The sequence below is a fragment of the Panthera onca genome, chromosome A1 (genome assembly GCF_046562875.1).
Source record: "Panthera onca isolate mPanOnc1 chromosome A1, mPanOnc1 haplotype 2, whole genome shotgun sequence".
NCBI lineage: Eukaryota > Metazoa > Chordata > Mammalia > Carnivora > Felidae > Panthera > Panthera onca.
Window position 1 is genome coordinate 36,459,390 of NC_138339.1, and position 13,654 is coordinate 36,473,043.

Genomic DNA, 13,654 nt, shown 5'->3' on the forward strand with positions numbered 1-13,654 from the left:
GCTATTTTATAAGATTAGTTTTTTAAATTTTCATAAAATATATATTTAGCTATTTGGTAGTTCTAACCATTCCTAAGTGTGCAGTTCACAGACATATTCACGATGTTGTGTAACCATTATCACATCTAACTTTTCCATCACTCTCAGCAAAAAGTCTGGAAACTCCCCCCATCTCCCTCCCCTCAGTCCCTGGTGACTTCTATTTTACTTCCTGTTGCTATGAATTCGCCTATTCCAGGAAGCTCATATAAGTAGAATTATACAATCTTGCATGGGACTAATGTTTGAAGGCCTAGAAACAAACAATGCCACTGGAAAAATCTCGGGAGGGGAAGGGAGGTAATGACCAGTGTTAGGGAAAATTAAGGAAAAGGCCCAGTAGTCTGGCTCTCCCTTATTCGAATAATACATACTATCTTTACCCCTCTTCCCATCTCCCTGATTTCCTTACCATATCCTCACCAGCACTTGTTCTTGTCTTTTTAATAACAACCATTCTAACAGACGTGAAATGATATCTCATTGTGGCTTTAATTTGCATTTCCCTGATGATGAATGATGTTGAGCACCTTTCCATGTACCTACTGGGCATTTGAATATCTTCTCGGAAAAAATTATCTTAAACATTTTTTTTTAAGTTTACCCACTTATTTTGTGTGTGAGAGAGAGCATGCCTGCACACATGTGAGCAAGGGAGGGGCAGAGAGAGAGGGAAACAGAATCCCAAGCAGGCTCTGTGCTGCCATGGTGTCAGTGCAGAGTAGGATATGGGGCTTGATCTATCCCACCAACCCAGAGATCAGACCTGAGCTGAACCCAAGAGTCAGTCATACTTATCCGACTGAGGCACCCGGCGCCCTGGAGAGAAAAATCCATTCACATCCTTTGCCCATTTTTTGAATTGGACTACTTATCTTCTTGCTATTGAGTTGTATGAGTCCCTCATACATTTTGGATAGTAACCTCTTATCGGATGTGTGGTTTGCAAATATTTTCTTCCCTTCCATAGGCTGGCTTTTCATTTTGTTCATTGTGTCTTTTGCTGTGCAGAAGCCTTTTAGTTTCATGTCGTCCCATTTATTTACACTTGCTCTTGTCACTTATGCTTTAGGTGTCACATCCAAAAGTCACTGCCAAGATTGACATCAAGAAGCATTTTCCCTGTGTTTCCTTCTAGGAGTTCTATGGTTTCAGATTGTACACATAAGTCTTCAATCCATTTAGAATTTTAGTATGTAGTGTCAGCTTTTCTCTGGCAATTAACCATATATGAACCTTTTACATTTCTTGTATTTTCAGTAAAGTACTTTAACTTTCTTTTCATAGTTTATTTTTTTCCCATGTATTTATATCTTGTGTCTACAAGCATAATGGTAAGCACTTTGAGACTAAACCATATTGTATAATTTACCTTCCCATCATGCCTGGATCAATGTTTTGCACATATTAAGAAACTGATAATTTTCTTTTGTCTATTTGTTTTCTAGAAACTAAGGATGCAAGAGAAAAATCTCTACACCAAAAGAGAGAAAAAGACACAATTTCTTTGTTTGGCAATGTGACCATGAGCAGGCCACTTGAAGAATTTTTCTAGCCTTTTGTTATTGTGCCTGTTACACGAATATCTGATAATTAAAAAGATCCTTGTATAATTTTACAATTCAGAGTCTAGTCTGTTTTAGTTAATCTTAACTAAACACATTATAGATGGAATCTTAAAAATCAACAAGTATGTACTTTAAAAAAAAATGATTGCAAATTGCTCTAAGTTAATACGCATGCAGATTATGCTTTCTTCCTTAACAGTCTATTCAACAAATTAAAGGTCAGAAGGACAGTATTATACTCTCAGCCCAATTCATGTTCTGTGAAAATGAAATATACTGACGTCCTATATTCTACTGGGACACATGATCTGTACCTATTTTCAGCCCATGGCTCTTCACACTCCATTGTTTAAAAATGGATCAGTTCTGAACTTTGGAGACAGACTCAGAAGGGCATTAACCTCTTTCTCGACAGTTAAGTTTGCCATTTTGCTCTAATCGAATAAGTATAAATCTGATCATGTTAAAAATAGACCTTCTTACTTTGTACACACTCCAACAGGCTCCCATAAGCAGAGGGGTATAGTTCACTGAATTTTTCTAATTAGTTTTTTTAGTTTTAAATATACTGCCTGCTTTTGCTAAAGCATTCATCAGTCTCATGATCATAACATTTCAATGCCAAATTTTGATGCTAAGACATTGTCTCCAGAAAGCTGGCTGTTAAAATTAAGGAAAGGCTTTATTAGCAGATCGTTTGGATACATTCCAGAAGAAATGAGACATATGATAAGAATGGGCACTCCCTCTTCTGTGTGGCCTAACATCCTCTGAATAACCCTCTCATGGCACTCATATACAGTTATAATTGATTATTTAAATTTCTGTCTCTCACTAAGCTGCAAGAACTATGAGAGCTGGGACTGTATCTTATTCTTCACTGGATCAGAGTAATACTTCAAATTAAATTTTCCTGTGCACTTACTATGTGCCAGGTGCATTTCTAATTTTTTATATTTTTTGCTAATTTAATCTTTAAAATTTTTTTTAATGTTTATTTTTTGAGAGAGACAGAGACAGAGTGTGAGCTGGGGTGGGGCAGAGAAAGAGGGAGATACAGAATCCGAAGCAGGCTCCAGACTCTGAGCTGTCAGCATAGAGCCCAACGCAGGGCTCGAACTCATGAACCATGAGATTATGAACTGACTCGAAGTCAGATGATTTAACTGACTGAGCCACCCAGGCACCCCCACTCATTTAATGTTTATAACAACTCTATGAAGTAGTTAATCTCACCATCATCCACATTAAAAAATGAGGAAAGGGAAATATATACAAGTTACTAAACAACCCAAGTCATACATATAGTAAGTTGTGGGGCTCGATTTAAATGGGGCTGGTGGAAACAGGGCCATGCTCTTAACCGTGATGCTGCATAGCCCCTTCGTAGTAGTTTTTCATTCATTATTTGTTGTACAACTGAAAGTATACATATGACTATTAATGGCACTGAGCATATCATAAAAGGGATTTAAACTATTCAAAACAATAATACTGAATACAGAGCAGTTGTGGGAAAATAGGAGCATATTATAAGTGAATGGAAGGAGAAGCAAAAGCTCTCTAGGTAGAGCCAGGTCAAATAACAACTGGAGGGAGGGGAGGTTTCTAGACATCACCTAGGTTGGGCTTTGCAGACTCAGAAGTTTGACCAGACACAGCCACAGAGCAACTAGAGATCGAAGATTATAGATAATGCATACACACATCATAAAATAATAGCTTTAATTTGAAATGCCAAGTTTCTGAGACCATCTCAAAGTTTTTCTCAGAAAATTATAGTTGTTCCAGTCCATGTATTTTAGTTCACAGTGAAATGAAGATAATTTTTTAAGATGACTTTACAATCCCTCCTCAGAATGCTGACAATTGTAGTGGAGCCAGTGCTCAGGTCATAGTGGCCTAACTGAGGACGGTCATGCAACTTCATTTGCCATCTTTACCTCATGAGGTGGCTCCTACTTCGGTTTGGATAGGGAGACTAGCAACATTTGTTCCACGAGCCACTGACAATACTCTAGTAAGACTAGGAACAGAATCTTAAAAAAAAATATTTTTGTCTATTCTATGGATGTTACTAGGTTATAGAAATTTTACAGAGTATCTATATACCTTCTATAGTGATACTCTATTAAAATGTCCCCTTATCCCATCCTGACGGCACTAAATCACTAATAAAAATACCCTGAAGAAAGTGAAAAGTAAAAACATCCATGAGCAAAACAGGACCTTCTGGCGTATCGTATACACACAAGAATCAAAATCACAGAGTCGCCTGGGTGGCTCAGTTGGTTAAGCGTCCGACTCTTGGTTTTGGCTCAGGTCATGATCTTAGGGTTCACGATTTTGAGGCCCGTGTTGGGCTCCGTGCTGACAGTGCGGAGCCTGTATGTGATTCTCCCTCTCTTTCTCTGTCCCTAATACACTCATGCATGCTCTCTCCCTCCTTCTCTCTCAAAATAAATAAATAAACTTAAAAAAAAAATTCAAAAACATGGAGGAATCTAAAGATACCAGCATCCTTTTGTTATACCTGAGAAACCATATTTTCCATACTATAATGGAAAGTGGTATTAAGAGAATTCTATGGCCAGAGCACTTCATAGTTCTGGGCATCACTTTTTATCCACATGAACACTACTGTTTTGTTGACAAAATGTTCTCTTTGAGCTCTAACAATCAATGATTCTTTGAGATGATTTGCCAAGTGTGAGATTAATACTTTCTTTGCATTTGTTTACTTATCCAACAAGTAGTTATTAAATATATACTGCCTAGGGACTGAAGTTATGGTGGAAATCAAGAAAGACAAAATCCTTGCCTTCTTGGATCCAAGACGATACAGTGGATGTACACTGCAAAAAGGCTTATATTCAGAGAAGGACTTCAAGAGAACGAATTCAGATAAACTTCTCAAGGAGGGCCTCTTTGGGAAGGTACCATTTTTATGGAGACTGGGACAACAAGAATGAACCAGATATTTGTTCAATTTGTCTTCAACATATGAAAAGATAAATCACCTAATTCATGACACAGAAATAGAAACAAAAGAGTGTACTTGATGAAGTAGTGTTTTTGTAGTAACTGCTAACTGAATTAATTTGCATATGCATGGTATAAGATTTTTGTTAAGATCGTAGGTCATGCAAAAGAAATTCCTTCTGCCGTTTTACATCTTTGGGAGTCTTCATATTTAAAAGTATTCAAACACATTAAAAATAAACTGGGCTATAAAATGGATAAAACATAATAATGGCTTAATTGATTATGAATATAGAATAATTTTCACATTCCTTAACATTGCATTTTATGTTTTTACTCAATAGGTCTTTTGTATATGTTTTTGAGAGTCTGAAGGCTTGACCTACCTTTCATTTCAACGCATTCCTGAGTACTCTGACTTATGTTAGGGTAGAAATCACTGCTCTTTAGTATACATTAGCATCTCATATTAGGTTACATAGTTTCATAAAAATGAGCCTTGTGTACAATAAAGTATTTTAAGTTAAAACTCTTGTTGCAATATAAAATGGTGGTTGACTCAAAATTGAACATATGATTAGCAATTATATATGATATATATATATATATATATATATATATATATATAATATAGCAATTATATGGTGTATGGTGTGTCACAAAATACATATCAAATAATCCAGCTTTCCCCTTCCAAGTATTCTACTTTCATTCATTTGACATTGATGGGATCAGTCATTCAATGTCTTCTATGTGCCGGGCACTTTCTAGACACTAGGAGCACAAGAGTGACCAAAATATGCCTTTGCCAAGTTGATGCCTCATCTTCTAACTGGAATGAAGCTTTTGATGAAATAATGTAATTTATTACTTTAAAAAGATTTCTCGTGATCTACCACGATGACTTTAATACAGCGGGTACATAACACTCTAATTTAATAGGGAGCAAGATGTATTTCTCATTGTTCTTATTGAACTTTTCTCTGGCTTTTTTAGATTCATGTTTTATTTGAATAATGACTCTTGTTATCTCTCTGCTATGTGTTTCCTTACTTTCTTGACCCATCTATTTCCTTTCTAATAAAGTCTTACCTCAGTATAACATTAAATTTATGCTTTTGCCTGATTCTGATGCCAGAAGTGCAAAAACTGAAAAGCAGGGGAACAAATGCAGAACACTGTTTTCACGTTTTTAAGGTGTTAAGTGTCTGAGCACGCCATGATTCCACTTACAAAATCTCTATTTTTATTAAGTAGTCACAATTCTTACTCTGTTTTTCATTCATAATTCTGTTAAAGGCCATTCAGTCAGTAAATATTTGATGAGTTTCTACTATACGCTGGTCAATAAAGGTATAAAGATTAAGGCATAGCCTCTATCCTCAAGAAAATCATAGTCTTAGACAAACAATAAACCGACAAATGATAAATACAATGTTAGAGACAGAGCGGTCAGGAAAAATTTACGAAGAAGTTCACGTGTGGTAAGAGTGTTTAATGGGAAGTGGAAGGTAAGCTGAGTAGAAAGGAGTGAAGATAGAGTAGCATGAGGAAAGGCAATGAGGCGATTCACAGTACTTTCTCTTTTCCCCAGAAAATTATGAACAGTTTCCTGTTGATGAAGTGTTAATGAAAAAAAAAAAGTAAAGATGAAGACAGGGCATGGAGCGTCTCATATGCCATGTCAAGGAGCTTGGACTTTTCCTACAGGGGATGGGAGATCATGATCAGGTTCTAGGAAGAGAGTAGAGTCATGACATTTGTGTTCTATATCAGTCAGTATGGTGGCCATGTGATAGTATCCGTTTGAACTGAGGTCAAAAGCAAGGAGAAAAGCTGTGAGTGAACTTCAGAAGTTGAATTAAAAGACACCAAGACTCTGGACCATGGTGTTTGAAAATATAAGGAAATTGGACATATGTCTTCATATGGCTGTGGATGTTGGGTAGTGGGTAAAAAGGAAAAGTGAATTTTTTCCACTGAACATCAGAGTAAATTAATGTGTGGCAAGAGGAAGGGTAGTTAATAAAATGCACATGGTTAAGAAGATGCACTTGTTATTCTGATTTCACACTACAATGAGTATCTTCAGCACAGGAGAATGCTTCCCATTTAAGCACGAAACTTCTTAGGCTTCATTTTTACACTCACTTTTTCTGTCCGCTTTCTGTATTCCCTCAATGACATTTTACGCTGGAATCCTAACATTTTCCTGCTTCTTTGAAATATATCCTTAGTTTTATCATATCTTCCTGTCTTGATTTAGTCTTAATCTCTGATACTGTCTCTTGGTTACCTTTGTTTCCCTGCTATGGCCTCTCCCATCCTGCCTCTGAATTCCTCTGGGCCCTTGAGAACCCAGCCTGGCTCCAGTGTCCTGAGCTTCTGCCTTTTAATGAAGGGGATTTGAATTTAAAGCAAATTCTGTAATCCAACAAAGAGATAAACCAAAGCACACTGATATATATTTTTTAGAAAACTATACATTATTTTGTTTCTAAAACTACAACAAAGAATGGAGTTTGAATGGTGTTTCCCAAAGCAAAACAATTTGTGATAGTCTTACTTGAGGTATTTGTAAAGAAAATAAGCTAATCAACAGCACATATTTAATTCCTTTACTGAAAAACTCTTAATTGATAGTTTAAGGCTCAAAAAAAAAAAATACAAATAACTTTTAGGGGATGCAGAAGCTTGGGAATGGTTATAAATGGTAAAGATATTAGTTGCAATGAAAATATTTATTGAGCATTTGATATATGCTACATGCACTAGGGATTTCAAGAGAAATTTAAAATATAGATAAGCCTTTGGTCTTAAGGAACTTTCAAGACCAAAGTGGAGAAAACAAATGTGAAGCAATAATGATAACATAGACAGAATGGATACGGAGCCCACAAGAGCTGTAGACTCAGGGCATTAGGGGGTCAAAGAAAAGAAAGATCAAATCTAGCATGGAAAATCAAAAACAAGTTATGAATAAAGAAATATTATTTGAAGTAGATTTTGCTAACAGATGAGAGACATTTCTGAAAACCATATGAAGCAAGGTGAGAAATTATAATTGATTTTTGCAAAACAGCAAGTTGCACAGTTTGGCTGTAGGCCACTCTGGAACATGTGGAGCAGCAGGGAAAGTAAAGCTGGAAATTTAGCTGGGACCAGAGCACAGAAGGGCTGGAATACGAGTCTAGGGAGGCTAAATTGGATTTAATTTTGTATGTAAAGAGAGAAAGTTTCTCAGGAGAGAAATGAGTAGCTCATCCTCATTTAAAAAAAAAAAAAAAAGATTAATCTAGCAGCAATGTTTTAAGTGGCAGTTAGAGAAGACAGCCCAGAGACTGGAAGGCAAAGTAAGGAGACAGTGCCAACTGTCCATGTGAGAGGACTAAGGTTAGGGCCAAGGCACTGGGGAAGGCAACAAGGGCACAGTGGGATGTACTGCTACAGTGCACTGATGGCATTTGGTGATTGGATGTGCAGAGCAGAGGAAGTTTCCAAAAAGACTATAATTTTACATTCCAATTGACTTGAGAGAACGACTAAAACATTTACTGAAACACTTCAAAAGGAAAATGGCTTAGTCATGATAGATAACGACTATATTACATAGCTTATTATATATACCATGTAGATTTTAAGAAAACAGCATATTGGCAAGAACTTGGAGCTCATAATTTACAGAAGTAAGGTGCAAGAAGACATAAATTTAAAAAGAACAGATTAAGATATGCAAAATGAGAAGCCAATGGCTTATTCATGGTTCAGTGTTAAGGAAGTCCAAAAAAGAGATTCAGGATGTGTGTTTTGTTAACACTTTAAAAAGTACCACCAAGGGCTCAAAGGCAAAGGCTTTGATGAGTAACAGGTCTCTGATAACTTGCAAGGAAACAACTTTGGTAAAGAAGTGCAGATCAAACCACAGTGTAATGATTACACAGCTACCTTTTGAGAAGGTTGGTAGTAAAAGAAAGAAGGGAAAGAAAAGCACTATAAGAAATATGAACAATTATGTGAATATTCCTTTGGTCAGGAGTGACCTGAATATTCAAGTGGGCAGACAGAAGACTTCTGGGGAGGTATGGAAAGAAGATGCAAGGCAAACAGGGGATTATTGACATTCAAGTGTTTTTTGTTTGTTTTTTTTAAGTGTGTCTATTTTGAGAGAGACAGTATGAGCGGGGGAGGGACAGAGAGAGAGGGAGGGAGAGAGAATTCCAAGCAGGCTCCTTGCTGTCTCCATGCCGTCAGCACAGAGCCCAATGAGGGGCTCAAACTCACGAAATCATGAGATCAAGACCTGAGCCAAATCCAAGAGTCGGATGCTTAACCAAGTGAACCACCCACGCACCATGACATTAAAGTGTTTTAATGAGGAAATAGGAAATGAATTACTTGCAACAGGTCAGGTTCGTCTATAATCAGAGTCTAAGGAATAAACAGGTAAAATGAACATGGAAGGAGAATAGAAATCAAAAAGAAGATAAAGAAACAGTTCAGTTAGCAAGAGATGACAGAGTGTAAGGTTGAAAAGATATAGATAATGAGGACACACGAAAGAATTTTTATGACTAGGGATACAGCAAATGAGACCGTTCTGACAGTCATAATTAGAAGAAAAATGTTCCAGTACTTTTTTTTTGAACAATCGAATCTGTATATGAGAGAACAGATGCGAGAAGAAAAGCAAAGCACTGGGTTCTGACTCCTCTCCTGAGTAGTGTTACAACATGGACTTGAAGATTTGCCATGAAAAGAGAAAATAAACCATGACCATGTACCATGGATATCGAGGACTAGAAATCTTACCTCTCTCAGAGGATCGTTGAGTTCATTGAGAATGTTTTCCTCATCAAAGATTTTGCCTTGGTATCTGTGTTCATAGTAATCGTGTATCTTCTGACGCATATCAGCTGGTAACTTATGGAAGGACATGTATTGTTCCACTTGCTTATACTGTAAGGAATGGAAAATGGAAATTAGAAAACATCGTTATGCTGTATGAAAAATTATCATGTTACTTTGTCATGCTCAATATTCAATAACATTTGAATAACAGTAACAGAAAGAAGAAATCTTTTACGGGGAAGGAACTAATGTACTAGGCTATAATGTACCTACTCTGTGTGACATGCTATGCAAGGAATTTATTAGGTAAACATTTCCTGTAAAGAACTGAGATGTTGTTGAGGGGCAGGAAAGGAGCTCTGAGTGAATTTAAGGGTGTCATCCCAGAAAAGCCAGTGATGGGGCAAGAAAAAAAGTGATGTTATTTTCTTGGAATCTTTGTTCAGCTGAGTTCTAAAAAAAGTATCAGGTTGAGGTTTGGTGCCTCATCTGGATAGAATCTCCTAAGTTTGGGTAGTACAAAAGGTTCTATCTTAGACCTTATAGCAAAAGATCAGACCTAATTAAAATTTGAATTTCGTGACAGAGAGCTTCACAGCTGTTTGTAAGTCATTGATACTCAAGCAACACAGATGCCCTGTAGAGTAAGAGAATATGTCACACTTCAATTTAGGACTTTAGAGACTATCAGGGTGAGACTAGATCCAGATAATTTTACAGCTGAAAGTGAACTCAGACATTTAAGTTCATTTAACCAAGAAGTTCTTAAACTTGATTGTTTATAACACTTGGGGTGAGGTTGCCTTTTGGGATTACAGATTTTTCAGCCTTAACTCCAGAGATTGATTCCCTCAATGTATTTGCTTTTGTGAGTTTACACACACTCATACATACATATATACACTTTGAAAATAAATCCCTGCTATTCAAACAAGAGCATAGATATTACCTAGGAACTTATTAGAAGACAATTTTAGGCTTTACCCCAGACCTTTGAAATCAGAGTCTACATCTTAAAAAAAAGATCGTCAGATGACTTATGCACATTTAAGTTTGAGAAACATTCCCTTGGGACACCTGGGTGTCTCAGTTGGTTAAGCGTCTGACCTTCAACTCAGGTCATGATCTCACGGCTCTTGAGTTCAAGCCCTGCATCAGTCTCTGTGCTAACAGCTCAGAGCCTGGAGCCTGCTTTGGATTCTTTGTCTCACTCTCTCTCTGTCCCTCTTACGCTTGTACTCTGGTTCTCTCTCTCTCTCAAAAACAAACAAACATTAAAAAAATTAAAAAAAAGAGAAACATTCCTGTGATGTTGCAAATACAGATGGTCATGAGACCACGCTTTGACAAAATTAATTAAAGCCCCCAAACTAGTCTCATCGCATAGATGATAAAATGAATACAAATAAAAAAGTATGCAATAAAACTGGATAAATATACTGGAAAAAGACTCTTCCCTTAAACAAAATACATTTGATGTGTTTTGGAGAACACATGGATATTTTCTTCTCACATCTTTTCCTGATGAAATAGCTCTGACTAGAAGATATAGCTCTCCCAACTGTTTGTCCACAATTAGTGTAGTAATTGGTACATGATAAAACATATATCTAATCAGAGACAGCAACCTATTACATTTCTTCAAGTTTGTGTACATAATTTCCTTTCACATAACATTCCTAGTTTTTAGATTTCCCTTTTGAGATTAGTATTTTTAAAGGAAATACAACTTTGTCATGAGACTTCCTTTATTTGGTCACCAGACTGTCCCCCAAGTATTTAAAGCCTGCAGGCCTATATATATATCTTTCTCTCTGTCTGAAGCAACTTGATTATGATTTAGGCATTTTAAATTCAGGCACCAATTCTGTCACTGTCATAGTGTGTACGTAGCTTCTAGTATGTGCTTAAGAAGGATTGCTTAATTTTTCCTGAAGAGCTCAAAATCTGTATGCCTATTTAACCTTGGTAACCTGCTTGGAGAAACCTAGGATTCAGTCTACTTGCAACTCATGCAATAGTTCATTAGAAAGAAGCTTCAGTGACCTCTGTAAGACTACTGTGTAGGATAAAGTTGATTTGCAGCTGGACTCAAAAAGCTCTATCATTATTTCTAGAGACATCTGTATATCTGATTTTTACTTTTACCCAAAAAGAGGGCAGTGGGATATCTGATGTACTGTTCAGGGTCTAAGGCTCCACTGGAAACCCCCAAGTTTAACTTTTGCACTAATGATTTGCAACTAGATGATCTGGTTTGCTTATTCTGGCTTGACTATTTAAAGAGCCATTGATGGCTTGGTTGCTGAGCTCCCCCACAAACCAAGGCTCCTTGCACAGATTTTGTTGGATCAAGCCAGAAACTCAGCATGTTCCACATGCCCAAAGATGGGGTATTTTAAAAGGAAATACTGGGGAAAGGCTCTTCAGCTTCTCTTGCTTGTCTGCATTCTGTTTCTCTGAAGCACTGTATCCTTTGCCTTTAAATAAATAAATAAAATAGGGGTGCCTGGGTGGCTCAGTCGGTTAAGCGTCCGACTTTGGCTCTGGTCATGATCTTGAGGTCCGTGGGTTCGAGCCCCGTGTCGGGCTCTGTGCTGACAGCCCAGAGCCTGGAGCCTGTTTTGGATCCTGCGTCTCCCTCTTTCTCTGACCCTCCCTTGTTCATGCTCTCTCTCTCTCTCTCTCTCTCTGTCTCAAAAATAAATAAATAAATAAATAAATAAATAAATAAATAAATAAATAAAATAAAAGTCTGGTGTATCCTGTTAAATATTCAAACTTGGTAAAACAATAAAACAGCTTAAGACAACAGGACTGCCACAGTTTTTCTTATTGCATTGATGAAAATCTTTCAGTTCTGGACAAATAAAGGATTCAACACTCTTCAGGACCAGTAGTGGTTGAATAATCTCTGCTTACTTTTCTCAACAAACTGTCCAAACTGGTTGGACTGGCAAGAATCTTTAACCTTAACCAGGATACTAAACTCTAGATTTCTCTGTTCTTTGCATGCATCTCAGGGGGTATGGGAGACAGCATTAAAAGTTAGTAGCATTTTATTCATTTTTAAGAAATCTGTGCCTATGTGTAAGGGCCTACTCATTTAGAAAACAAATAATGTGTTCAATGTCTATCTCTGGAATTGGAAAACTAATCCTTGATTAGCTAATTATAAATGTTATACGTAAAATTATTTTATTTTTACGGAAAGTCAGGATTGATTGAATATAGTTATTTTCCCTCATTAGAATCATTTAATCACTTTAGACTTTGACCAATCTACAGTAAGAATCTTATACCACATGATCTTTGTTCTTTCAGACTAAAGTTCTATGAGTATTTCTTGTCATTTAATCATACTGAGTTCAATTTGATTTGACCCATATTACATATTTTAAACATTAATTGATTTATAGTAATTACTGATCTAACAAACTAACTGATTGCTGTGTGCCAATGGTTCTCAAGGTACAGTTGATAAAACACCAGTATCACTGGGTAACTTGTTAGAAATGCATGGTTGAAGTTTTCACCCCAGATCTACTAAATCAGAAACTCTGAATTAGAAATTCTAGCAGTCTGTATTTTAACAAGCCTTCCCTACACTAAAATATCAGAACCACTTCTATATGCTAAGTAGTGAGTTAATTTGGGACATAAAGAAGCACGTTTGTGTGAGAGTAGGGGATAGAAAGGAAATCCAGTTTTGACAAGTTAGGTTTAAGATGTCCATGGCACATCCTAATGCTTATATGTAGGTCAGGCACTTAAAAGAAAAGATATACACATAATCAATGATTAAGAGATCACTAAGGGAGAATGTGTCAAATAAAAGGATTTTTTAAAGTGGAACCTACGGGTTTTTTTTGTTTGTTTGTTTGTTTTTTACGTTTATTTATTTTTGAGACAGAGAGAGACAAAGCATGAACGGGGGAGGGTCAGAGAGAGGGAGACACAGAATCTGAAACAGGCTCCAGGCTCTGAGCTGTCAGCACAGAGCCCGACGCGGGGCTCAAACTCACGGACCACGAGATCATGACCTGAGCTGAAGTCGGAAGCTTAACCAACTGAGCCACCTGGGCGCCCCTGGAACCTATGTTTTAAAAGCAGTTGCATCATGGAAATTGATCAAGTTAAGGGAACTGAGATTGGCCAGCGAAATGTGACAGAACCAAAAAACTTGACTCACAGCAAAGAAGGATAAAATTCAAGGG

At 36.9% G+C, this 13,654-nt stretch overlaps 1 protein-coding gene across 1 annotated transcript in view; it reads right to left on the minus strand.

Annotated features, from left to right (window-relative positions):
* The window catches only part of HCN1 (hyperpolarization activated cyclic nucleotide gated potassium channel 1), a 394,340-nt gene that overhangs the window by 60,727 nt on the left and 319,959 nt on the right, over positions 1-13,654 (minus strand). Inside the window, exon 5 of the mRNA XM_060634577.3 lies at positions 9,399-9,545. Coding sequence (XP_060490560.2) covers positions 9,399-9,545 — 147 coding nt within the window. The remainder of the gene's footprint in view (positions 1-9,398; positions 9,546-13,654) is intronic.